Source organism: Pseudochaenichthys georgianus, chromosome 4 (genome assembly GCF_902827115.2).
Source record: "Pseudochaenichthys georgianus chromosome 4, fPseGeo1.2, whole genome shotgun sequence".
NCBI classification, from domain to species: Eukaryota; Metazoa; Chordata; class Actinopteri; order Perciformes; family Channichthyidae; genus Pseudochaenichthys; species Pseudochaenichthys georgianus.
Genome location: NC_047506.1, coordinates 20,228,135 through 20,255,821, shown reverse-complemented (window position 1 = coordinate 20,255,821; position 27,687 = coordinate 20,228,135). Strand labels below are relative to the sequence as shown.

The 27,687-nt window shown below is 42.2% G+C and overlaps 2 protein-coding genes across 2 annotated transcripts; both read right to left on the bottom strand.

Annotated features, from left to right (window-relative positions):
- Nucleotides 1–841: 841 nt before the first annotated feature.
- On the bottom strand, nt 842–4,766 carry LOC117445898 (uncharacterized). Its single transcript, XM_034081835.2, has 2 exons — nt 4,333–4,766; nt 842–4,207 (listed from the first exon to the last, which is right to left on the bottom strand). The coding sequence occupies exon 2, from the start codon at nt 3,918–3,920 to the stop codon at nt 2,523–2,525; it is 1,398 nt and encodes a 465-aa protein (XP_033937726.1). The 5' UTR covers nt 3,921–4,207; nt 4,333–4,766; the 3' UTR covers nt 842–2,522.
- A 1,012-nt stretch (nt 4,767–5,778) lies between these two features.
- Nucleotides 5,779–27,379, bottom strand: gtpbp3 (GTP binding protein 3, mitochondrial). Its single transcript, XM_034080473.2, has 11 exons — nt 27,079–27,379; nt 26,231–26,502; nt 25,596–25,682; nt 24,737–24,819; nt 24,043–24,162; nt 17,463–17,535; nt 16,390–16,533; nt 15,155–15,320; nt 13,759–13,889; nt 13,279–13,465; nt 5,779–9,026 (listed from the first exon to the last, which is right to left on the bottom strand). The coding sequence occupies exons 1-11, from the start codon at nt 27,135–27,137 to the stop codon at nt 8,795–8,797; spliced, it is 1,554 nt and encodes a 517-aa protein (XP_033936364.1). The 5' UTR covers nt 27,138–27,379; the 3' UTR covers nt 5,779–8,794.
- Nucleotides 27,380–27,687: the final 308 nt, after the last annotated feature.

Below are 27,687 nucleotides of genomic sequence, written 5' to 3'. Positions count from 1 at the left end.
AAATCTGTATTTTTAAATATTTTTTTCCTTCTAATTCGTTATTCTTTTCAAAATAACACCGTGTTATTTACTCACCAATAACACACAATTATCCTTGCTTTTATTTATTGGTTTAATTCCATAATCTCGGGCTTTTTTGGTGTCCGTCAGGAACTGAATTTCAAAATAAAAATAACCGGAAACAGACGTAGGCCTATAAGGGACATTTCGAGCATCATTGCGATTGTCAAGATTTCTGAATTTAGGATGGCCGAAGACACTACACTACCCATAATCCCCAGCTATCGTTTAGGACTACAGTCCCCGTAAGGTTACGCAGAGTGTCAAACAGCTGTGTGAAATGGAACGAAACCACGCCAGACTATCCAAAACTGGCATCGAACACCCCCCCAGAACTACACATGCTGGCTATTGTGTTTCGCAAAATATTCTATGGTACGTCTCTACTGAACGTTTTCCCCACAATTAGAAGTTGCCAGTATTAAACACATTGGTGTTATCAAATGTAAAACATATAATTAATAAATGGGTGAAAATCGCTTGTGTCCATAATGCGCAGCATTAATATATACCCACATGACAGCTCATTGTTACTTTGTAATTCTACTCCACGACAATTCAGAGGTTAACCTGGTATTTTTACTCCACTGCATTTATTTGAGTTACTTTGCAGATTCTGATTAATTATGTGAAATATAAACAACCCTTAAATCAGACTTTAGTTACACGTGACCTGAGTAAAATTCAGGTAAGGTGATTGTCAAGTGCCAACAATCAGGAGAGATATTTGATAGTTGGTGAAGAAACACACTCCTCAATGTCAGTCTTGGTACTTTAATGACAAAGATGACGACACCCTGAAACAGAGCAATGCCGCAGGATAAGCTGACAAAGTATTACATACATGCATGTCATGACCAATACACATATTCAATTACATATATTAAAGACACACTAAACAGCAAAATGGTAAATGATGGTAAATGAACTGTACTTATATAGCGCTTTATCCAGTCTTTACGACCCCTCAAAGCACTTTACATTAGTGCTGGGGGGAAACGATTATTTCGAAAACGATTAATCGGGCGATTATTTGATCGATTAGTCGACTAATCTAACGATTATTTTTCTGTTGTTCAATTCATAAAAAACGTAATGTAAAAAAAAAAAATTCACGATACTGTGTCTCAGGGGATCTTAATATTTAAGAACCTATTAATGTGTTATACCAGATTAACGGAAATAATCTCAGCTAACTGACGATACAAACGATGTTTACCAAAACAAAACACAAGTCTCATAAGAAGCATCTAAATGACCCATGAGCGAAAAATGCTAACGGGCATTGGCACAGAACTCAAGATAAAAGTACCCTTATTACTCATCGTAGCTGCACATACAAGATATCCGATTAAAGCTGAGACTCCACAGATTATGTAGGTATATAGTATCATCACTGAGTGATCCGGACTCACGACAGGGGAAGCAAATACAGTCATCACAACACGTACCTTTACAGAACTTTTAGGGAGATCGTCTCACCACCGTAGCTGTCAATCTGATCAAAAGACGTGTTCAATGGCATTAAAATGAGAAAAAACGCGGCTGAATCAGTTAATCCATAGGTTTTTAACGTCTATGTATAAAAAAATGATTGAATTTATAATCCATAATTCCATTTTTATGTAAAAATCGGAGAGCAAATGCTAGCTGCTAATGGTAGCCACCACAGCTAGCTGCCGCTTTAAATGTTCCAACATAGCCGTTGTGCTTGTGTGATATGCCAACTCCATTTGGCAAAGACTGCAAATGACAATATCTTTGCGTTTTGGACTAACTTTAAAATATTCCCATGCTTTTGAAGACCTAGGGCGAGATGTTTTCGTTTGAGGGCTTCGTAAGGCAATCCTGTGAGGAGGAGGTGGTAGCCGTTTCAGTCTCCATTGTGTTTGAAGTGCGATTGCGAACTACTTGTTGCTTTGGGTGACCATCGTGTGTGTAGCGACGCGTCGACGCGGAAATATGTCGTCGACGATATTTTGAAGTCGACGTCGAGGCGTCGCTATAGCACTACTTTACATACTACATGTCATTCACCCATTCACACCCATTCATACAGAGCAGTACCACTTGCTCTAGGACCTAACATTCACACACATTCACACACCGTTGGCCATGCCATCGGGAGCAACTCAAGTTTAAGTATCTTGCCCAAGGATACATCGACATGTTGACTGCATGGGCTGGGATCGAACCCACAACCTTCTGGTTGAAAGACGACCGCACTCCCTCGCAGCCACAGTCGCCCTGTGGAAACAGTCTTACATGAGTGAGTGGATGAACGTCTCAACTCGAGGCGGAGTGAATGAACAACATGTGAACTAAAATGGCCGCTAGGCACTACCGGGTCAAAGCACGGCATATCCGGGAAGTGACAGCAGTGACGCTGCCCTCTAGTGGCCGGCGATAAACACTTCATCCCCCCCAGACCGGAAAACTATGGGACGAAATAGGTTAACGGTCTAAATCCAGCTGCCGGACTCGGGCTCGTAACGTGCAGGCGGCCTCCTCACGCGGCCTGGCCGAGTAGGCTGGGGCAGCATCGGCGGCGACTGTGGCACCGGTGCACCCAGGAAGGCACCCGTAGGAACGGTGAGGTCAGAGGACGCCTCACCAGCAGGTGCCGGTGGGGAAGCGCCCATAGCCGAGTCGCAGGGTCCAACAGCCGGCCGCTGAGCGATCCCCTGGGGCGTCGCCCAGCCCGGGTGGATAGGTGGGGGCTGATGGTCCAGAGCAGCGGGCGGCGGCAAGGGCGCAGCCGGCTGCTCACGGGCACAGGTTGTGGCCGGCGTATAGGCACGGAGGAAGCGCCGGTTGCGCAGTGTCAAACGTCCCGAACCGTCAACCCTGATCCGATACTGGTCGTGGCCCGGCGACTCCACCACGATCCCTGACCTGTCCCATTTATGGGGGCCTTGCTGGTTCTGGAGGAATACCCTTTCGCCGAGTGCCAATGGGCGGAGCGGTCTTGAGTGAGTCCCCAGGGACTCGGTGGTACGGGACATACGGGTCCGAAGGGCATCCTCCTTCGCCACCCATGCCTCGCGCCATAGCAGGCGGATGTGCGGGTTCGAGAACTTCTCGAGGCGGTTCACGAAGGAGAGCGAGCCACGAAGGGGGCGGCCGAAGATGATCTGCGCTGGCGAGAGGTTGCAGTCGGGGTCAGGCATGTTTCGCAGCTGCAGCATAGCACGCAGGAAGCGGTCCTGATCAAGGCCGCCCGACGGGCCGGTGTTGGACATCAGGAGGCGCTTAGCGGTCTTAACTGCAACTTCTGCCCTCCCATTCGACTGCGGGAAGCTAACGGACGACACACGGTGTTTGACGTGCCATAAGCAGAGGAAGTCCTCAGTGTGGCTCGTCTTGAATTCCGGACCACCATTGCTCGAGAGCTCCTCCGGTACGCCGAAGGTGGCGAAGAATGAACGGAGGTGTTGGACCAGGCCAGCTGAGCCCACCAGGGCAGTACCCGCCGTAGAGCTCAGGACCTCTACCCAGCCCGAGAGACGGTCCCCGACAACTAGGTAGTGGCGGCCCCCATAGTCGAAGAAGTCAGCAAACACCGCCTCAAATGGCGTGGACGGGGGTGAGGACGGCAGGGGGGGTGTAGCCGCCTGTGACGGAGCATTGCGGTTGCAGTCTGCACATCCGTCCCTGGTGTCCTGAATGTCCCCGGACATCCCGGGCCAGTAAACTATGGCTCGGGCATGCTGAGGTTCCCTGGTGGGCGGCATGGAGATGCTGAAGGACTCTCCCACGGAGGGATGGGGGGACCACGATGCGGTCCCGATAGAGCAGGACGCCGTCCTGTGTGTAGATGGACTCACAGACCGATGACAGACTCGCCAGGGCAGGGTCATTTACGTCAATCCCACCCTCCTGCTCGATGAGTTGGAGGAGGTGGCCGAGGCATCCGTCAGCCGCTGTCTGGGGCCTGGGCTGGCGCTGCCATGACAGGCGCTGCGTGCTGGTGGCTAAATCCATGAATCGTCAATATAGCAATGACGAGTGCTTCAGACAAGTCTTGGGATTCGAACTCGCAGCCGGGGACAGGGCATCCAACAACGACCATGGTGTCGTCATAAAGAAACACACTCCTCAATGTCAGTCTTGGTACTTTAATGACAAAGATGACGACCCTGAAACCCTGAAACAGAGCAATGCCGCAGGATAAGCTGACAAAGTATTACATACATGCATGTCATGACCAATACATATATATTCAATTACATATATTAAAGACACACTAAACAGTAGTGGAAACAGTCTTACATGAGTGAGTGGATCAACGTCTCAACTCGAGGCGGAGTGAATGAACAACATGTGAACTAAAATGGCCGCTAGGCACTACCGGGTCAAAGCACGGCATATCCGGGCAGCGACAGCAGTGATGCTGCCCTCTAGTGGCCGGCGATAAACTCTTCAGTTGGTGCTTGAGAAGACTAAATATATATCTGCAATTGACATGAATGGAAACGAGTAATAAAGTATATTCATTACTCGTTATTCTCTACTAATAGTTAATTAAAGACTGTATATTATGGCTATTTTGCACATCCCTTTCAAGATTTTCAAAGGTTTATTGACATATCAGATACACAACTACGGTGTAGTTATGCAATGAATGAAACACTTGGGTCACAGGTTCCTCAACAGTGCATTACAAGACATCTATCAATATGTGTGTACCTCCACCATTAAACATATTCATATTCTGCACATTTCTTATTCTATCTACATACATAAGAGTATAATTCATATGTATAATATCAGTTAAAATAAGTGCTTCAACATAGTTAACATTGCAGGAAAGCAATATATTAGACGTTAAGTACTTTGTCAGGCTTAATATTTATCTGTAGATAGATACCCCCAAAGTTTTTTTCTTATTTAAAAGAATACCTTAATCTGTTATTTAATGTTTAAATAAAGGTTAATTCGTTTTTCTGTTTTGCACCTCCTCCTATTAATATCTTTGTACATCCTGCGCTAAACTGTTTTATTGTAGAGATCACTTATAGTATCTTCTTGATTTTTTATATTCTATATTTCTATCACAGACCTTCTACTTTCCCCCTATGAAAGTATGTACTCTTCATATTTTTATTCAAATATTCAAATAATATTTGATGAAAAAAATATTAAGAGTACATTATTGTTTTTATGTGTTATATTATAAGTTAACACATAAAAACAATAATTCAATAACGTGGTTTAACCACTAGGCGGTGTACACAAGGTACACACAGCCATAATAACTTTGTATTATTAGTGTAGGACACGTTTTATTCATGCTTTCACATAATTTTACAGCATATTGCTATACTATTTCAGACTCAGTATTTACATTCTTACATTCAAAGAAAATCAGTAATATCTTTAAAAACTACAGTCCTTTTATATCAGCTGTGCACCGTTATGGTGTAAATATAACCTATCTGTGAATTAGATCAAATGTAAAAGTCAGCCGAATTAGTGTTGATACTGCAAGGAGACGTATTGTGTGAAGAGAAATTGAAGATGTTGTTTAATTGTTGAATATATTTATGATTCACGTCAAGTATTCAGTTTCGGCGGCATTTTCTCAGTTTTTCCAAAGGTCTTCTCATCAGGGCTCTATAAATAAAGAACTACGGCAGATCTGTAATATACAATGCAGCCGAACCGTGTATTACAATGCCGTTATGTGATGACTTTCAAAGAGAAAAGCAAGAACACTCGGAATTAAGTATTATTTTATTCTTTTAAAATGTTTTCCGGATTTCATATCATATAAACACCAAATCCCAGCATGCATTCCGGATAAAACATCCAATAAGCGAGCTTAAAACCATAGCTGAGGATCTTGGGTAATCGCTCGAAATGCCTACGTCTGTTTCCGGTTATTTTTATTTTGAAATTCAGTTCCTGACGGACGCCAAAAAAGCTAGAGATTATGGAATTAAACCAATAAATAAAAGCAAGGATAATTGATTGTTATTGGTGAGTAAATAACAGTGTGTTATTTTGAAAAGAATAACAAATTAGAAGGAAAAAAAGATTTAAAAAATACAGATTTCAGTATCCTGAGGCTCTGAGCCCCATTTATTTCCCTCACAGACGGCAACAAAAGTCCGAAATTATACGATTTCAAATAAAAGCAATAACTGTGGATTGATATTGAGTAAGAACATGTTTTTATGAACCACACAGCTTCCGGTCTTCCTCGACCCGACCGGAGAAAAAGACGTGCTGCAGGCAGTAGAAATACATTGCTTTTAAAACCGTGCTGTGCAACACGAAAAAAAGGGGCAAATCGTGTTGGTGAACACGAATCAAGATTAAAAATCGTGTTGGTGAACACGAAATGCCGTGAGACTGGGTTGGCCATTCAGTATCCAGTAAAGAATATTAATATGTATTAGATGTTAAATCTTACTCAAGATATGTTTTCATTTGAGTTATCTTAATTCTTTTAATTATGTGTTTTATATTGGTTTGTGTTTATATTTTCTTCCCTCAACATCTTTTTACATATGGTAAGCCAAATGGCTGCTTGTGTTAAGATGATTCTTACATGCTGATGTTAAGCAGGTTTAATATTTATATCCATATGTTAACTTAAAGGGGACCTATCATGCAAAATGCACTTTTGTACGTCTTTTATAATTGAATATGTGTCCCCGTTGTGTCAGGGAACTCACCAAGTGTCAGAAAACACAACCGTCTCTCTTTTCCTCCATACCCAAATCTCTAAAAACGGGGCTGCAACGGATCTGATACAGATTTGAAAATAGTCTGACGTCAGTGACGAGGAGCTCCGCCTATATGGCCAACTCTACACCTATCAGGGGAATGAGAGGTTGCCGTGGTATGGTAATAGCATGGTAACATGACGCTCATAACTCGGCCCCCTCCTTTGCAGGGGGGCGTGGTCAGCTGCAGCGCATGCAAAGACAAGGTGGAGGAGAGGAAAATAGAGCAAAATGAGGCATGGCTAAAATGCATGATCTGTTTGGTATTTTGAAAAAATACATATAAATATACCTTATATAGGTATGGCCCTACAATATATTATTCAAATATAGCATGGCAATTAACATTTTCTGAGTAACTCTATACACAAAGTAGAGTTGAGGCGGGTCCTTATTGTCGGAGTGTCATTAGGTTTGTAGTATTGGACAACTGGACGGTTGTGATGTGCATATCATCATCCGTAGTAAATATAATGGCAACCCGTTCAATACTTATAAATCATAAATTTGACTCACCAAAGCCTTTAGGAGACATCCTCTGGGGACCATGACTGTTAAAAAAAACTTCCTGGCAGTCCATATAATATTGTTAATACATTTCAAAACTTAAAGTTGTAGACCAATCACAATCATTTTCTGAAAATAAGGTATCAAAATAAGTATTGTTTTGGTATGGAAATACAGTAGAAACCCAAGGCATTGGTAAACACATTTTTTCACATCTGTGGTAAAGAAATGTCACACAGGCACGACTTCAAAGACAAACCAAGCTCCACAATTTACTGCCTCTAATTTGTACGACAGCAAATCCTGCTTTTAGCTTCAACTCCCCCGGTGTGGTGATTAATCAGGGGGAACATGAAAGAGGACCAAAAGGCTGACAGGACAGTGCGGTAAGAGGAAAGGTCAGGTAGTCGAGACAAAGTGGAGAGAGACAAAAAAGTAGCAAGACGGGCAGCCATGCTGAAGTACAGCAGGGCAACTGTCGTCAGAGAAGAAACCGCCTGGGGAAGAAGGGTGGGAAGTTCAACGAGGAAACATAAATATTTGATGGGGCTCAGATTGACAGGGGAACAAAGGGCACCAAAAGCATTGCCTCCAAAAACGTCCCCTTCCCACAGAGTAGAGAGGGGAGCGGGGCCACACCGACCCAAATGCTGTATACATTATGATGTGCTTTATGTAGGATTTAGACCTCACCAAATCAATTAGTTGTTACACTACATGTGTCAAAATTCTGAAATGAATGCAGGTTTAAAGATAATCGTATGTATTTATTATAAGATTTTTTCTATTTCTCTTTTTGATTTATGAAATCAAATTTGATTTATTATTATTCCCCTACTACACATCAAGACCCAATGTGACATGTGTTTATTTTTGTATTAAATAACTGCTGTCCAAATCTTAAATAGCCTTACTAATTTCTTTGAAAATGAAATAAACTTTAAAAAGTAAATAAATAACAAACAGTACATTTTAATTGTTAGAATGCCTCCCCCCACCCCACCCAAAAGAAAAATAAATGCATTGTCTTGCAGTTCAAGTAAACATCCACAGTTTGAGTCCATGACCTCTCACAGGTCTGCAGCGGGCTTGTTTTACTGAAAGAATCTTGGCTGTAATGTTGCGGCCCAAGAGCCCAATGTTCACCTATCAAAGGCTTTCAAGAACTAATTTTACATTATGACTCAAGACTTGCCAAACACTTGGCCAGCACATGGGGCCTCAGAGGCACCTGTCATCACGTTAAAACTATTTCAGTCTTTTGCAGAGCATTAACATAAAACAAAGATTTCTGTGTCTTGGGAGCAAAATGACCCTGCAGCCAAGAAGGCTAATTTGACTCGTTTGACACGTTTACTTTGTCTCAAAGCCTGGCAAAATGCTGCTGCTCTTTTTTATCTTGTTTTCTTTACTGTTACTCTGGGACTAGGCAAGAATGCAGCCTTCCTCTCTGAGGAGGCTCATACTTCATGTTTTCGCTGACACTCGTCTGCTCATTTTCCAATGCAGAAGTCTTTGAAGATGATATCTAGGATCTCTTCTGCCCCGACACGTCCAGTGATCCGGCCCAGGCTGGTGAGAGCCAGGCGGACACCTTCGGCTGCTAGAGCCAGGTCCAGGTCCCGGTACCGCTGGTACTGAGCCATGGCCGAAAAACACTGCTGCAGGTGGGCCCTGTGGCGGGCCTGGGTCAGGGTGGGGGCACCAGACAGAGGGTCGCCACACCTACAGAGGAAGTCAGAATCAAAATGATACAGACACTTATTTTTTTGTATTTCAGAAAGGAAGTAAACCATTTGCAGCACAAATATTCCGCATTTTTTGACTTGTCTGACTGAATTTATGACAAGAGCCTAGGGACCCTTGTGGTAGTTTCAAGATACACTGCAGCTGAAGCAGTTTAAACCTATATTCTTCACAAAACTAGTTGTTGCTCGCAATTAAACCTTTAAAACTGTAAACAATCAATGCTTAAAACATACATACGTATACATACATACATTGTCTTGGTGGTGCCCAGCAAACAATGTGGGCTTCGTAAATAATTGGACAGCCTTCTGGGGAAAACCAGGTCTGATTAAGAGAGACGGCAGGTGCAAATCTAATTTCGGCAAACATTTCAGGGCTTTGTGGACTTAATCCATGACAAACTGGAGTTGAGACCAGGAGGCGGAGTCGCAGTCTTACACGCTTCTCTGCGCTCTCTCCTAGGCAGTCATCCATAGGAATCCCGAACCCAAGGACAATTTAAGGTAAAACCTAATAGAGGTGTCATACATAATAACCTAATAAAAGTAAATGTAACAACTACTACAGTGCAACAAAACAAGAAGATTAAATGTGGTCTCTTAAACATAAGATCTCTAGCATCTAAAGCAATATTGGTAAATGATTTAATATCAGATTATAATATTGATATATGCTGTCTCACTGAAACTTGGTTGAGACATGAAGAATATGTCAGCATAAATGAGGCCACTCCACCCAGCCATATCAATACTCATATTGCCCGAGGCACGGGCCGAGGAGGTGGAGTTGCAGCAATCTTTGACTCAAGTTTACTTATCAATACTAAACCAAAATTAAATTATACCTCCTTTGAAAGTCTCGTTTTAGTCTTGCGCATCCGACCTGGAAAACTTTGCAGCCAATCTTATTTGTTACAGTGTACCGTGCACCAGGTCCTTATTCAGAATTCTTATCAGAATTCTCTGAGTTTTTATCAACTTTGGTTCTTAAAACAGATAAAGTAATTATCGTAGGTGACTTTAATATTCATGTTGACGATGATAAAAATAGCCTTACTGTTGCATTTAACTCTATATTAGATTCTGTTGGTTTTTGTCAGAGTGTAAATAAACTAACCCACTGCTATAATCACACTCTCGACCTTGTTCTGACTTATGGTATTGAAATTGAGCAACTATTAGTCGAACCGCATAATCCTGCTTTATCCGACCATTTCTTAGTAACTTTTGAAGTACTGTTACTAGACTACAAAGCATTAGTCAAAAGCTCCTGCAGCAGAAACCTATCTGTTAGTGCTATAGCCAAATTTAAGGAAGAGATTCCACCAATACGTAACTCGATAGCATGTCTGCATGTAGGGGAGGAAACTTATACAAAATGTACACCACCCCAAATTGATCATGTTGTTGATAGTGCTATAGATGCGCTGCGAATAAAATTAGACTCTGTTGCTCCTTTGAAAAAGAAGAAAATAAAACAACATAGGCATAATGCCGAATTAATGCATAATGCCGAAACCCGCAAAAGACGAGACAACTTGAAAGGATATGGCGTTCCACTAAACTTGAAGAATCTCGTTTAATTTGGCATATTACTCTCAATGAATATAAGAAAGCACTGCGTAAAGCGAGAGCAGCCTACTACTCTTCATTAATAGAATAATGCAAGATTTCTTTTCAGCACTGTAGCCAGGCTGACAGAGAGCCATAGCTCGATTGAGCCTTCTATTCCCATAGCACTCAGTAGTAATGATTTGATGTGCTTTTTTAACGATAAAATTGTTACTCTTAGAAACAAAATTAATGACCTCTTGCCTTTGACCAGTATAGTGTTATCAACAGCTCCCGGAAACGTAAGTTCTAATATTACACTAGATAGTAAACTAGAATGCTTTTCAGCCATTAACCTTGAACAATTAAATTCAATGATTCTCTCTTCTAAACCATCAACGTGTATGTTAGACCCAATTCCAACTAAGCTGTTGAAGGAAGTTTTTCCATTAATTAGCACTTTTTTATTAAATATTATGAATATGTCTTTATTATCAGGCTATGTTCCACAATCATTCAAAGTAGCAGTGATAAAACCGCTTCTTAAAAAGCACAACCTCAATCCAGAGGTTTTAGCCAACTATAGACCTATTTCTAATCTTCCGTTCCTCTCAAAAATTCTTGAGAAAAAGTCGCAAAACAGCTGTGTGATTACTTAAAAAACAATGATTTATTTGAAGATTTTCAGTCTGGCTTTAGAACACATCATAGCACAGAGACAGCTCTGGTTAAAATCACAAATGACATTCTAATAGCCTCAGACAAGGGACTTGTCTCTATTCTTGTTTTGCTCGATCTCAGTGCTGCATTTGATACTATCGACCATGATATCCTATTGCAAAGACTAGAGCACTTAGTTGGCATAAAGGGAACTGCTTTAGGCTGGTTTAGGTCCTATCTATCTGAACGCTCTCAGTTTGTACGTGTCAACGATGAATCTTCCACGCAAACCAAAGTTAGCCATGGAGTGCCACAGGGCTCAGTGCTCGGACCTATTTTGTTCACATCATATATGCTTCCGTTAGGCAATATTATAAGGAATCATTCTGTAAACTTTCATTGTTATGCGGATGATACTCAACTATATTTATCAATCAAGCCTGATGAAAATAATCATCTAAATAAAATTCAAGACTGCCTCAAGGACTTAAAAACGTGGATGACCTTACATTTTGTTATGTTAAACACGACCCAAACTGAAGTTATTGTACTTGGCCCGAAGAATCTACGAAACAAATTATCTAAAGATATACTAACTATGGATGGCATTAATTTGGCCTCCAGTGATACTGTAAGGAATCTTGGTGTTATCCTTTAACGCCCACATAAAATCAATTTCAAGGGCCGCCTACTTCCACCTACGTAACATTACAAAAATCAGGCATATCTTGCCTCAAAACGATGCAGAGAAACTAGTCCATGCATTTGTTACTTCAAGGCTGGATTATTGTAACTCTTTATTATCAGGGTGTACCAAGAAGTCAGTTAAGTCGCTTCAGCTGATTCAAAATGCTGCAGCTCGTGTACTAACCAGAGTTAGGAAAAGGGACCACATTACTCCTATTCTGGCTGCCTTACACTGGCTCCCTATAGAAAATTCTTCTTCTCGCCTACAAAGCCCTTAATGGGCAGGCGCCATCTTACCTTAAATAACTCATTATACCCTACTGTCCTACTAGGGCATTGCGTTCCAAGAATGCAGGGTTGTTGGTTGTTCCTAGAGTCTCTAAAAGTACAATGGGAGCCAGAGCCTTTTCTTATCAAGCTCCACATTTGTGGAATCAGCTTCCAGTTTGTGTTCGGGCGGCAGACACCCTATCCGTTTATAAGAGTGCGCTTAAGACCTTCCTTTTTGATAAAGCTTATAGTTAGGGCTGATTAGATTCAGCCCCTAGTTTTGCTGATATAGGCTTAGTTTGTCGGGGGACATCTTACTTCTTCCTTCTCTCTGTCTATACCTGTGTACTCTCATGTTCCGATTAACCCAGCTTCCCCAAATGTCTTTCTTTTTGGTGTCTATATACACCGGGATCCGGAGTCATGGATGATCCTGCGGTCCTGTGCCCTGGATCTTGAGTTGTGGCTGTGGTCCTGGATCATAAGTCCTGGATGGATATCCTTGTGGATTCATCTTCCTATTATACACACATGCATTTCCAAATATTTGGACTACCTATGTTGCAAATGTATTATCTTTTCAATTTACACACAGCATCTATTGCACGTTTGTCCGTCCTGGGAGAGGGATCCCTCCTCTGTTGCTCTCCCTGAGGTTTCTCCCATTTTCCCCTTTAAACTGTGGGTTTTCTCCGGAAGTTTGTCCTTGTACGATGTGAGGGTCTAAGGACAGAGGGTGTTGTATTGTCATACTGATATTCTGTACGAACTGTGAAGTCCACTGAGACAAATGTAACATTTGTGATATTGGGCTATATAAATAAACATTGATTGATTGATACAAACTGTGCAAAACACATGTGAGTTAGATGCAATCCTTTTCACAACTGGACAAAAGTAATTTGAGGTTGAATAAAGATAGTTTTGGAAGCTTGTCAAAATCAATAACATGTACAAGTTCTGTACAATACAGTACATTTTGATATGCATAAGATAAACAATATTAAAACGAGACATCCTGACTTTGCTCTGCCAACATATTATAAATTGAAGCTACTCACAGAGTTTTAACACTGCTGTGCAGCACTGTGAGGAAGTCGTGCACTCCTTCCTTAGTGTGGCAGGAGATCAGACAGACAGGAGGGAATCCAGAGACTCGTCTCAGCTCCCCGTCGAGCTCAAGCCTCTGCTCCTCAGGCAGCAGGTCCATTTTGTTCAGCACCAGGAGCAACCTGTCTGCAGGAAACACTGTGGCAAGAAAGGAAGGAAGAAAAAATGTTGATCAATCACCATTGACTCAAGGCATAGAGACTTATATTTGATCACTCTTGATGACACAAAACTCTCCTTCCAGCCAGTACTCCCTGGAATACTGTAAGTAAGTAGTCCTTGAATCAACCGCTAGTATCATTTAATAATGCAAGATGGACCTGTTAGCGAGCAACTTGTGTCACAATACATTACATTCTGTACAATACTGATTTGAAGAGCAAACACCCTATGATGTTTGATGGGGAACATTTGTGTTCCAGATATCTTACCCGTCTCAGGCTGCTCCTGGGGGGGCAGGACACTCCTGAGGTGCTCCTGGAGGAAGGCTGCAGCCTGCTGAGCATCAGAGGGGAGATCAGCACAGTCCGCTACCACCAGCGTCAGATCGGCCTGCTCCACTCTGGTGGAAAGAAAGCAACCTCAACATTTGACCTTGAAACACAACTAGTAACTGCACTTTTCCAGAGACTGAAATGATAAGATAAGATATTAGACCAAATAAGAGAACATTACAGTATGTCCCACGAAGACTGTGATTTGGCAGTTTTGTAATGGTATTTGGTTGACCCTCCTGCACTTGGTCCCACTGTGAGGTCAGCAGCACCAGCGGATGCTGTTCTTACCCCTTCCTTCCTGTAGTGACCCGGGTCCCGAGCCTCTGACCTGCTCCTTACACCAGAAGTTCCCCCGTAGAACACAAACTGCCCACCCTTCCTACCGAGCCACCAGCTCGCCCAAATAACTTGACAAACAGTCAAGTGATTACGCAATATTTGACCTGAAGATTTTTTGTTATGCAGTCACATCAGAATTTTCTTTGGATATGAGTCCCCAAACAATCTTTGGATTTGGAAAATACATTATTTGATGGAATGTATGTTTAAGAGTATTTTCTTATATTGAAAAGGTGTGGCAAATCCCATTAAAATTAGCAACATACTTAATTGATATTCGTCACATGAGGTGATAATAATACTATAAAGTCTGTGAATAAAAGCTGAATTATTAATCTTTTTTTGTGCCAGTGTTCCCGTTTGTGTGCGTGTCTGTTTGCATGTTTGTATTTGATGAAGCAGTGATGACGAGTGTTATAAGTACTGCTATTCTTCGCTGGTGTAAACAGTGGAAGCGGCCGTTAGCAAAATGCCATATATGTGCATTCTCTACACCGTGCATAAAGAACCTGTTGATGGTGAATACTCCTAGAAAAGGAAAGGAGCCTCTTCATTACGCAACCTCCTGAGAGTGTTTTTCCTATGTATTTATATCTGTGGCTCTGCAATAATATAAACTATGGATGTGACAAATGTAGACAAAAGGTACACATTACGAAAATATAGCATGATGTACAGAGGAAAAGCAATGACTTATTTCTTCCTCTCTTTGTTTTCAAGGACATATTCCATTGGTCCTCAGGCCAATCTTGATTGAGTATTATGCAAACATGAGCAGTTGCTGAAGCAGCAATCTACTGTACGATTACACCCGACATACTCTCAGTTAAATCACTTTTTGGGATATTTAAAATAAAAGGGCTTTGTCCTCTAACTGCTCCTGGTACTAGGATGGGTTAAAAGCAGAGAACACATTTCACTGTGTGTACTGTGTGCTCTGCATGTGTGACCATTAAAGAGGGTTTTATCCCTCCAATTATATTCTATATACCTCTCTCGAGCTCGGCGGACCCCCTCCCTCTCCACCAGGTCGGGGCTCTCCCTGAGGCCGGCGGTGTCACTCAAGAGGACCGGGAATCCCCCGATGTCCAGGGCCGTCTCCACTATGTCCCTGGTGGTGCCAGCGATGGGAGACACAATTGCTGCAGGTCTCTGGCCTGGATAAAAGAACATTAAAGGATAAGGTTGGCAATGTTATATATGTATCATATTGTCAACAAATCCCATGAAAAAACACCAAAAATAACAATGTGATTATCAAAACTGTCTGATTTCCTAACAACCCCAAGTCAATTTTGTTATGCTAAAAAATTATAAATAATTCCCTTAAACAGGTGGCCACTATCGCCTCTTATAATCAATATGTAATCTGGAGTATATAATGGTTGGCCTTTTGCCCATGTATTGTTCATTTTGGTCATTTTGTGAGGCTTTTTGACAAATCTCTATATACAGTAGTCTATTCACAAGTTCTGTGCAAACAAGAATATATGTTGTCATCCTTTCTTTATTCGTCATTCAAGAACTTTGCTAGCATCAGCCATGTCAAATTACGCTGCCAGCTCATCAATATGTGTCTGTGCTGACTGGGTCTAGGTCACAGGAAGACTAATTAGAAGAGGAAATTATAACAGGAATCTATCTGAAGTTTGATAAATACGTCTATTATTCTGGTAGGAAGCTGTGAGGAGACCCTGCCAAGCCTCCTCTCTGGATAGTGTATGATTGTGATTTAAAATGATTTAAGGATACAATATCATAAACAAACATAACCTTAGACTATAAACAAGGGGCTCATTAGGTTGAAAACAAATGAGGATAAACAACCAAAGACCTGATCTAGAATGAGAAAACTGACATACTACTAATTACGTTTGCTTTTATATTATTTTCCATATTCCTTTATGAGCATTGCAACACAATCTGTTGCAATTGAAAGCAGACTGATAACACATGACGCACGGCCAGAATCTAATGTTTTCCGAAAAATCATACTGTAATTCATTTTGCAAAGAGCAAGGTCTACTGTTCACAGATGGTGTGGTCTTTAAAAGTAAGTCTACGCTGCTTATGGTATGACAGATGTTGCCTTCTTGCCCTCTCAAATCATGGCTGACCGCAGTGTGATTTATAAGTTAGGTTAGTATTTCTAAGATAGTGAGACATATTTAATGGTAATCCAACCACAAGTTGTGTTTGTATGTGTGTGTGCACTGATTTTCTTACAGAGTGTGTTCAGAAGGCTACTTTTCCCTGCATTGGTGGCTCCTGCGATGACCACCTGGACTCCGCTGCGTAACCGCTCGCCCCTCCTCTCGTCCTTTAGGTGGCGCTCCATCTCTGCCTGCAGATCACACACCCATCGGTCCACTGTGGGGTTGACAGTGAGATAAAAACAAATGAGGGAACGGCCAGTGACGAAGGCTTCTCTACAATTTCACTTTCATGGCCTTGTGGTGAGAACTTCTGTCCTTTGAAGAAAAAAAGGCTGTCCGGTGTCTGACACCGTTTGTCTGGACGATAAAAATGGGTCATGGACCGATCCCTTTCCGCCTGTGACTAAGGCGTAAAAATGCTTTTGACAAACCAATATATCAACAACAGTTGCTCCTAAACAGGAAAATCTAGACTGACCACACTTTAATTCATCCAACTTGGCATTTCAATAAAATGTAAAAAAACATCAGATATAACATTAAATGGGATGTGAATGAGAGTGTTTTCTATGTTTTCTATTTTTGGGGAAAGAGTATTATTTTTATAGTAATTTTTTTTAGGCGTGAAGTGAACCCACATTTCTTTCCTCCAGAATAAACAATCATTCCTTCCCACACACACACACACACACACACACACACACACACACACACACACACACACACACACACACACACACACACACACACACACACACACACACACACACACACACACACACACACACACACACACACACACAATAAGCATGGGAAACCTGGGCACAGAGAGAACAGTACTTTGCTGTCTGCATTATTCCTGTGAGCAACATGTCAGGTTAGCTTTGAAGGCAAGACTAATGCCTCTACTGTCCCCCTGGCCTTCTCTCCACACTTCCTCAAAGGAAATCGTCTTCTAAACAGTTTGATGTCTATGGCTTCTCCCCACAGTGCAGCAAACACCCACGATGGCCAGCTGAAGATCCAAACAGGAAAGCCAGTCAAACTCCAATCTCCTTAGAGAGAAACAGAGCCCTCTAAAAGCCTAAGGAAATGATTGTTCTGTCATGTTTTTCCAGTAAAGAGCACAAAGTGTACACATACCTTGGTTTAAGACCCCGTCCTCAATTAGCTCGTCTTCACTGAAGTCTATGAAGGCCTCAACGTGAGCCAGACACTGGGTGACACACAAAGCAGACAAGAGAGAGAGGAAGAGGATTGAATCAGATTATAGAATTAACACATTCAACTCTAAAACAGTTATATCATTATTTTCATACTTTAACCGCATGTTGAAATGTTGCAGCAGAGAAAATGTGAGTGACAGGTAACAGGCAGTACAGTTTATCAGCAGTAGGCAGCAGCTCCCACCCAGGCTCTTAATGCAGAGCTGTTCACTGCTATCAAGGTTGGTAAAATGCAAAGTCTAAATTTCACTGTGTGTTCTGTGTACATTCATGACAATGAAAAGTTGAGGAGAAGACGACAGCCTCCACGTGGCCTCCTCTGCAAGTAACAAGAAATGGTGCAAGACCAACTTGTGAAACTAATGTCGCCAACCAAACGTCGAGCTGGCAGGCTTAGGACCGGCGGACGGGCAATCATCCCGACCGTCGAAAACCGAGGCCTGTTAGTGCTTCAACTCAATGTCGAGGGCCTAACAACCGCCACACTCGAAGTCCTGCGTCACCTGGCTGATTCCAATGGGGCAGCGGTTCTGCTCCTGCAGGAGACACACTGCACATCAGACAACATCCTCAAGATCCCTGGGTTCCATCTCGCTGGGTCCATCTACAGCAAGCAACACGGTGTAGCAACGTTCGTCCGGACTGAAATAAGCTGGTCAGCCAGTAGCCAATCCCCACCAGGCTTTAACATCGAGTGGCTGGTTACAAAAATCCAGGAAACATCAGTCGTCAACGTATATAAGCCCCCACCATCAGAGCTGTCCACGACGTCACTCCCACCAATAACTGCACCCGCCATCTATGCAGGTGACTTCAACTGTCAGCACACAGACTGGGGTTACAACTACACAACACCTAATGGAGTGGCGCTGAGTGAATGGGCCTCCAACACTGATGCGCTGCTGCTGTATGACCCCAAGGAGCCTCCAACCTTCTTCTCTGCACGCTGGAACACCTCCACCAACCTGGACCTGGCCTTCGCCATATGCCACAGTATCGGCCCGATACCGGTGAGACGCGTCCTGGACAGGTTTCTCCGCTCACATCACCGACCATCCATCATTAAAGTCCCATCACTGGTGGAACCGGTACCAGGGAAACCCGTCAAGCGATGGAACTTCCGAAAGGCCAACTGGGAGTCGTATGCTGAGGAGACTGAAAGAAGGTCAGCTGGCCTGCCAGACCCAGCCGACCTGGATGCGGCCTATGCAGCATACTGCCAGGTCCTCCTGGGTGCGGCAAAGAAGTCCATCCCACGTGGCTATAACAGGAATTACATCCCGGATTGGGACGAGGAATGCAGCCACCTTCTGTGTGACCACCAGAGGGCTAGCTCCAGAGAGGTGGATGTGACTGCAGCAGCACTGCTCAAGAAGCTGGATATCACCCGCAGGGCCAGATGGACAGAGGTCGTTGAATCAATCGACTTCACCCATTCTAGTCGCAAGGCGTGGCAGACCATCAACCAGCTCACAGGCAGAAATACAACACCCCACAGCTGCCCAGTCACAGAAAACGCCATCGCATCCCAGCTCCTGAAGAACGGCCGCTTCCCGGATGCTGACAAAGCCTTTGCCCGACTGACATCGCGTAAGGTGTCTTGCATCTCGGGAGCGGCCAGTGTCGATTCCAACCTCTCGGGAGAATTCACAGCAGAGGATCTCAGTGAGGCCATGAGCAAGCTCAAGCCAGGCAAATCCCCTGGCCGTGACAACATCCACCCGGAGTTCGTCATCCACCAGAGCACAACAACAACTGGCTGGCTCTGTGCTTTCTATACATCATGCTACCAGAGATTAAAGCTCCCAAAGACTTGGCGCCGTGCCTCTGTCATAGCTCTGCCGGAGCCAAATAAATCTGCAGAAGACCCCAAGTCATACAGACCAATCTCGTTGCTCTGTGTCCCATTTAAGATCTTGGAGAGGATGATCCATAGCCGCATCGAGCCAGTGGTGGACTCACAGCTCCCACGGGAACAAGCTGGTTTCCATCGTGGAAGATCAACAGCAGACCAGGTAACACTACTCTGTCAGGACATCGAGGACAGCTTCCAGGACAATGAGAAAGCTGGGGTAGTGTACCTGGATCTGACTGCTGCATATGACACCGTGTGGCTCCGGGGACTCCACCTGAAGCTGCTGAGAACAATACCGGACCGCCACATGGTGAAGTTCATCATGGAGACACTTTCCAACCGTAGCTTCATCCTCCAGATCAGCAGTGGCCAGTGCAGTAGGCTCAGAAGACTAAAGAACGGGGTACCGCAGGGGTCTGTTCTCTCGCCGATGTATGGCTACGCAGACGATCTTGCCATCATGCTGAGCCGACCAACGTGGAAGGCGATGGAAGAGGGTCTTAACGAAGACATGGGCACACTAGTAGCATACCTCCGAAGGTGGCGTCTACAGCTCAGCGTCGGAAAAACAGTCGCAGCGGCATACCACCTTAGCACCAGAGAAGCCAGGAGGGAACTTGAGGTGCGTGTCAACAACAAATGTCTGGAGGTCCAGCAAGCCCCGAAGTATCTTGGAGTGCGTCTGGATCGGACATTATCCTTTAAAAAACACCTGGAAGAAGTCAAGGCCAAGGTGACATCCAGGGTCATGCTGATCCGCCGCCTCGCTGGAACAACCTGGGGAGCCTCCGCTAAGACGCTGCGAATATCCACTCAAGCCCTGGTCTTCTCTGTAGCGGAATACTGCGCCCCAGTCTGGAGCAGAAGCCCTCATGCGAGAAAGGTCGACGTGGCTATCAATACCTCCCTCCGAATAATAACTGGATGCTTAAAGCCTACCCCTGTGTCCCTCTTGCCAGTCCTCGCGGGAATAGCACCGGCCGGCCTCCGACGGGAGGCTGCCACCCTCGCCCTGGCCAGGAAGGCACAAAAGTATGACAGGCACATCCTGCACAACACCATAATAACACCAGCACCTCCAAGCAGACTCAAGTCCCGCTACCCCTACAACAAAGCAGCTCAAGAGATGCTCAACTTCACCTCTGAGGACATCTCCAGAGATGCATGGTTGGCAGCAGCTTGGAAGCAGGAGTGGGCGTCAGCCGGGCCCTCCCGAATCCACCGTTACATCTGGGAACCAGGAGATGGCGCCATTGGAGGAGACGACCTACCGCGCCGGCAGTGGACCACTCGGAACCGTCTACGAACTGGGGTCGGTCGCTTTAAAACATCGATGAAGACGAGGGGCTTGGCGGACAGTGCGGCATGCGAGTGCGGTGACCCTGAGCAGACCGCTGTCCATATAATCACCATCTGCCCCTTATATAGACCACCCTCGGAAGCCAGCCTCTTCGACCTAGGACCAGAGATGCGGGCATGGCTACACGACACCGAGTTGGACCGCTAACGTTACACGAAAGAAGAAGAAGAAAAGTTGATTCGATTAATCCTGCTGGTGTCACAGCTCACATCTACTCCTGGGGCACGTGTGATACAAGGACAGTGATGAAGAAAAGCTACTTTGATTAGGGTATCGTTACATCTAACAATTAAGTTCAATAATGGTTGACCTTTTGTCAATTTTTTTGATTATTGTTTAATTATTCATTCATTACAATTTGTAAAAAATGGCAACCATTTATATCCCAGAATCCTAGGTGACAATATACCTAAATGCAAAGTGCTCCCATACATTCATACTTTGCATGTAAACAAACATTTGAAATTCCTTCAAAATACTAAGAATACAAACAAGGGAAAGTTCCAGTTTTTCCTCCACAGCACAGATCACTATCTTGATTGACATGCGGAACCTAAAGACAATAGCAGTATAGCTGCACAAAAACAGGAAGCATCATATTCCCATACTTTAATCCATTTAAAAAGTGGGAAGCCAACAGTTTAAAAAAAACTACATTGTTTGGGGGGTTTGAACCCGCACCCTACAGATGGTATAAGTCTCATTACCAAGATTCCCAGAAATGTGAGCCCAAAATACAGGGACGTTCAAATAGCTTTTAGGGAACATCCTGAGATAAGGAACTTTACAGAGTTTCTCAAGGGAGACCACCTGGACCGGTTATTCAGATCTGGTGCCAAATCGTTGAAAGATCCCTGGTCTGATTCTTCCAAACAGTTCACACAAGAAAGAGGGTTTGGCCTGCATCCACTGTGTTGAAATGTTCATCAGCAGTCAGTGACCTGCTGCTCTGAACCGCCTCAAAGGACGTATGAGGAAAACTGATACTCTGATTAGAAGTAAACAAGACAGACATAAGAACATATGCCACATTATCAGGGGAACAGGCTTTTTGGAAAAAACAACAATACAAGTGTTGTTACAAACAAGTAAAGAGGTCTAAGGTTTTACAGTAGACGACTGCAAAGCAAAAATGTTGCTATATTCTCCCACAGAAAAGTGAAGTTTCAACTGCACAAAGTTTCTTAACTTTTTGGAAAGTTGGCTTGAATATAAATTGGTGTCGGACAACCATGTGTAATAGTGGGACTCACAAAACACTTTACTGACACATCACTTACCTACTCACTAACATTGTACTAAAAATCCCCAAAACATAAACCTAGGCACAAAAAAACCAACTGAATATTGTTAGGTACATTTAAAGATTTATGAATAGGATTCATTTAAATGTGTACTGAACACCTCTAACCATGTCTTCATATCTGATTAAAAATAAAACAAAAGCTTTATAGATTATTCTCCATCAGCTATGTCACTAACCCCTAATTTGAATTATACATCCACCTTAATTTCTCCACTCTAATCATACTGTAATTTATCTTAACTTCCAGACTGACTCAGCCTTCTGACCCTTATCTATACTAACAGTATACACTTCAGGATACTGCATTGATAAGAAACACATACTGCTGCTCAGAATATATAAATGTTTGGATTGTGTGCCTGTCCTAAAACACACAGCTGCATTGTCTGGAATCATTCATCTTTAATCCATCCAAAACAAAACCAGTTATCCTGCAATGGAAACTACAGGAAATGGGTGGCACTTAAGGGAAGATGGATCTGCACCATATCACAATAAATAAGGTTATTTGAAAAGTTCCGTTCTTAGAAAGTCAACATTGAAAAGTAGGTATCTGGACTTGAACTCTTATTAGTGGCTGTCGACGGGAAACAACGTAATGAGATCTGAGTCAGTTCTGGTGCCAAAACAGAGCGGAGGACCTGATCCCTTCAGGCCCTTTGGCCACCATAAAGTAAGAATAACAATAACAACGGAATATGAGTTGTGTTTATACAATGGGGAATGGATCCTTCAGTAAACTATTCATACTTTTCTGTTAATCAGATATTATGGTCTTAGAAAAACGAAATATACTTTTCTTAGGTTTGCTAAGAAGGGTGATGGATATTATAGTATTATTATAAATTGTATTACAATTTCAACTGATTTCCTTATTACATAGGGTAATCCTTTACACATTATACTTTAATATTATTATCTTTTCTGTTTCTCAAATATTTTAATAATAACTATCATTAATTGCTATACCTGCTTAAAAATGTATTGCTTTTCTTGCATAAAAAAAAGTGTAAATTATTAAGCAATGTGTTATCTTAACTCCACGGATTGCTTCCCCCTCCCTGAAGTTACACTTAACCCAATCCATCCTATTTAATTAATTCACATATTTTTCCTGTTTATTCGCAATCCTGTTTTCAATGAAAAATACATTTATACATGTACTAGTACAAATAGTGCTTTTGGTTTTCAATAATGTCCTGCAGCAACATGGAAACAGGAAGAGTGAGAGCCCAATGAATGAATCCATCAACACTGTGTTGGAAAAGCAGCTGTTTGGGTGTGTAACTAACTACTGAGGCCTGACCTGCAGCACGGTACACAGGTTCTTTCCTCAAAACTGTTTTAAAAGAAATGTAAGACATGAACATGGACAAAATCTCTCCAGGGAGAACTCCAGCAGGACGGCTTGTTCCTGCTACCAAAACGTCTCAGCATTGGATACAACAACAGAATGTCCAAAGAGGCTATGTTCATTTGTCATTTAAAAACAAGGTACTGTTGGGTTTGAGTCAACATGAAGTACAGCACATAAGCACAGCACATCAAGTCAACATTCAGGCCAAGAGACAAAAAGAAAGCACTTGGTGTGAGAAACAGAGATTTTAAGACTTTTCCAACATCCAAACTGATCTTTCTTTCGAAAATGGAGTGTATGGTTTCTGTAGTAAAGATGAATTCAGTTCATATAACACTCCAAACATCTAGAAATCTATATTTTTGTTTTAAACAGTATGTACGTAATAGGAAGAAAACCTCAACTTCAGGCCTTGTAGCATTGGAGACTAAGATTAATCCAAAATGTTACAATATTGTTCAAGTCGGATTAAAAGCAAACTGCAACTGCAGTTACTGCCACAAATGCTACACCTACACCCTCAAGCCCAGAGATCCAGACATTTTGCACACCACCCTGCCTCAGTGGGATGTTGGAAACCACTGTCTAACCCACCACCGTTGTCCATCGGACCACCTACCCGTTTCAGTCTGTGGGTCCAGTCCTGATAGAGGTGTCCCAGCTCTCCTGACATCTGCCTCAGAGCCTGTCGTCTCTGAGCCTCCGTCTCAGCATGGATCAGATCGCCGAGCCCCTCCACCTGCACATAGCATTATAATAGTTATAACTGCTATACAGTTTTCATTTATCTATAGCACGACTGTTTTAATTCTGACTAACTGTGAGAATTAGGAATGTTTCCATTACTTATTTTGAAGGAAGAGATTCATTTGATTATATAAGTCAGTCTTTTTATTAAATCAACTTTACAGTCTTGGCTAGAACTTGTAATTGTTAACTTTCTGTGCGGCAAGCACATCATTTTTTGACTACAGTACAATTGTTGAAAGGCCTGTGTCAATAAATATAGATTGAATAAATAATAAACTGTATTCAAAAGTTAAAAAGTTAAAAACTGTAAACATATTGTCCAGAGCTCACAGTATAGCTGTATACTTAGAGAATAGAACTTCACCATCTACAGAATCCATTATTAGATAGCCAATTGAAAAACTGAATATTTTCATTGTTGATATGCTTACACTTGAAATCCCTGTTCATTGTTTACCCTCTTTCTTCCACATTAATTTACCTTTTAAAATACTCTGAAAGGCTCTTGGTATGCCATCTGCAGAGACCTGTCTCTTTGTTTTTACATTCTCTTCTTGACCTACCTCTGTTAAATCCAGTTTCCCTGCTTGAAAGGCCCGCCGTGTGAACTCTCCAGCTTCAGCAGGCCTCATGCCAGGCACGCTTCCTGAGAAACACACACACACACGCACACAAACAAACAAAGACAAACACACAAACACACACAGCAAACAGAAATGGAGAAATGCATGATGCACGGGTCGGGCATGAATGATGCACACACACACATGCCCAAACAAGGGGGGGTTAACCGCAGGGTCTATGTGTCACTCAGGGTTCAATTGGAATGAAAACAGGCACAACTGTGCAGGTTAAAAAGGTTACGTTTTCATTGTTTTCACAACCATTGTTCAAACCTCATCAGGAGGAGACTGCGTAGAACCCAAATCGTTTTGGCAAAATCAAGGTCATCATGGCCAACATTGTCACTACTTTTTTTTTTTAATGGTTATGATATCAACTTCAAGTAAAACACTAATGTATTCCTGATAATTGAAAATCTTGCAAGGAAAGAATATTTCATTTAAATGTCTAATTTATACAATACTGCCACCTTAAAGGCCATTTGGAGAACTGCAGTAAAATATTACTTTTCAGTCATAGAGGGATTGTCACGCTTGTCAAGACACATATTATAAGTATCTTAGAAATAGGAAATCATGTTTCAGTTTTCCCTTTTAAGTCAAAGTGATGGACAGTCACATGAGTCAACCAGTTATTGGGTTAATACTTCTTGTAAAACTCACAGCTTGGAAAGTCAGGACTGTGAGGACAACCATACCTTTTACACATTGCTAAGAAACAGTGCATCATATGGCACTGTACGTGTTATAAAGCATTATATGAAGTTGAATAATATTATGTTATACTCATAAGGGTTACCTAGAGCCTGTAGGACAGCAGTAATCACAGCAGGGCCGCCATGGATGTGGAACTCCACACTGTCCTCTCCTGTAAAACTATGAGGACCTGATGACATAAAAAGAGGGAGAAAACAACACAGTCTTTGCTCATTTAAAAAAACAAGATGAGCAAATGTTATGAACACTTTCTTTAAACTCAGGCTGCTACAAGTGGGTGATATGACTGATATTCCAAGACTCAATACTGCTCTGAGGTTATAACAAGGGATCGGACTTGACATCAATACTTAGCAATCAAGCTGGTCTGTCATCACTTTGCACCAAAAGATACTTCATTCAATACAAGACAGACAAAATATCTCACAAATATTTTTAATTGACCAGTCAGTCACACAGTGCTGTTGAAAATAATTTAAATAATATTTTGCCGAATTTGTTTTTCTATTTTTTAGCCCATTTTTAAATCATTATTTTTCCATTACTGTTACATTTAGAGTGGTATAAAAAGACCACTCTGCATTAGCATTACCATACATTGTACTGTATTATATTTATTTGATGGGAAAGCAATCCATGGTGTGTAAAGTAGACTATATCCAAAATACAAATAGCAGAAATGTAGTTAAAAGTAATTAAATGTGTGTTTTATCATACCTGGGAACCAGAAGACAAGTCCACGGTCCAGAACTTCTTTTGATATGGGGTCTCTGATGCTGCGTAACAGAGCGGTGCGTGGAGGAGGAGGGCTGCGTGAGACCCCCGCCATACATCTCAGAGCTGTGGCTGAGGCGGGACCACTGGCTCGAACCACAGCCACCCCACACCTGCCATGGCCCGATGATAAGGCAAATATGCTCTCAGCATCTGCCAGTCCAAACGGGATTCCCTCGCAGGTGGATAAGAATCTGCAAGGTGGAGTTCCTATGCTGTAGATAAGTAGATGGTACATTTAGATTAAAGAGTGTGGTCTAATCTGCTTTTTATGTCTAGACAGAACAGAAAGGTTTAGTTTGCATTATGTAGAGAAAAAAACGTGTATATTCTGAAGCCCAATAACTGACATACAGTAAAATAAATAAACAACTTTAAACTTGACAGCAAACAACTGAATTAATAGAGAAAAATATTCATTTGAAAAATGTAAGGAGTTGAAGAATAATATGAGTTAATAAAATATAAATATAGAAGACCAACATTTATTATATCTGGATGCATTTAATCAAGAGGTAAAGGGAACAATAACAAACAATACTATCTTATTTACCAACTGATTTAAAGATGTGAACAAAGTTTAATATGTGCTTTGAGTATAGATCTGATCTGAAAATCTATTGTTTTACTTAGGTTGTATAATCACTGGGCTGAGTGGGCACTAGTGGGTACGGAATGAATTATATTTAAAGCAAATAATATATCAATATTTAAGGAAAAAACATGCAGTATGTCAACTTCTGTAAAAGTGGCAATAATACAAAAATGGAAGGTGAATTTTGGTAACAAACCTTGTCCTTAGTGTGTGGACAGCAGCTCCCCATATCCCACGATAAATGGATGGAAGCATAACTTTAAGATGCTGTTAATAAACGTTTCATGTGCTGTTTCATGAGGCTGGTTTAAGAATCTGACAGCAGAACATGCTCTGCCCTTGACAACATCATTGTGTTTACCTTTATGCTATTCACATAAAATGTCGGTGTATCCTGTACATTTAACGTTAGCTGGTAAATGCAATACATTTGCTGTAAAAGGCTCACTTACAAACTCTAACCTACAAACTCAACCGTTTACATTTACCACGATGAGTCTGTTGCGCCCTCTGTTGATTGTGATTGGTCGATGTTTTCCATAACATCAGCAGATTCTAACGTCCTATTCGTTCAGCACCTGTCAATCTTCAATAAACCCCGCCTACTGTGCGCCATTCAATTTGGTCCGTGTAGCTGCAGGTGCTCGTCAATGGACATCGCTAACAGTCCTACTGCTGTGTATCTGCTTGTGGAAAAGGGTGTTATTTGTTCATCTCAAACTTTCACAGTAATTGGCAAAGTTGAAGTATGTAGCTGTTTGGTATAATTTAATATACCTTAACATACATTTATTTTGACTATAAA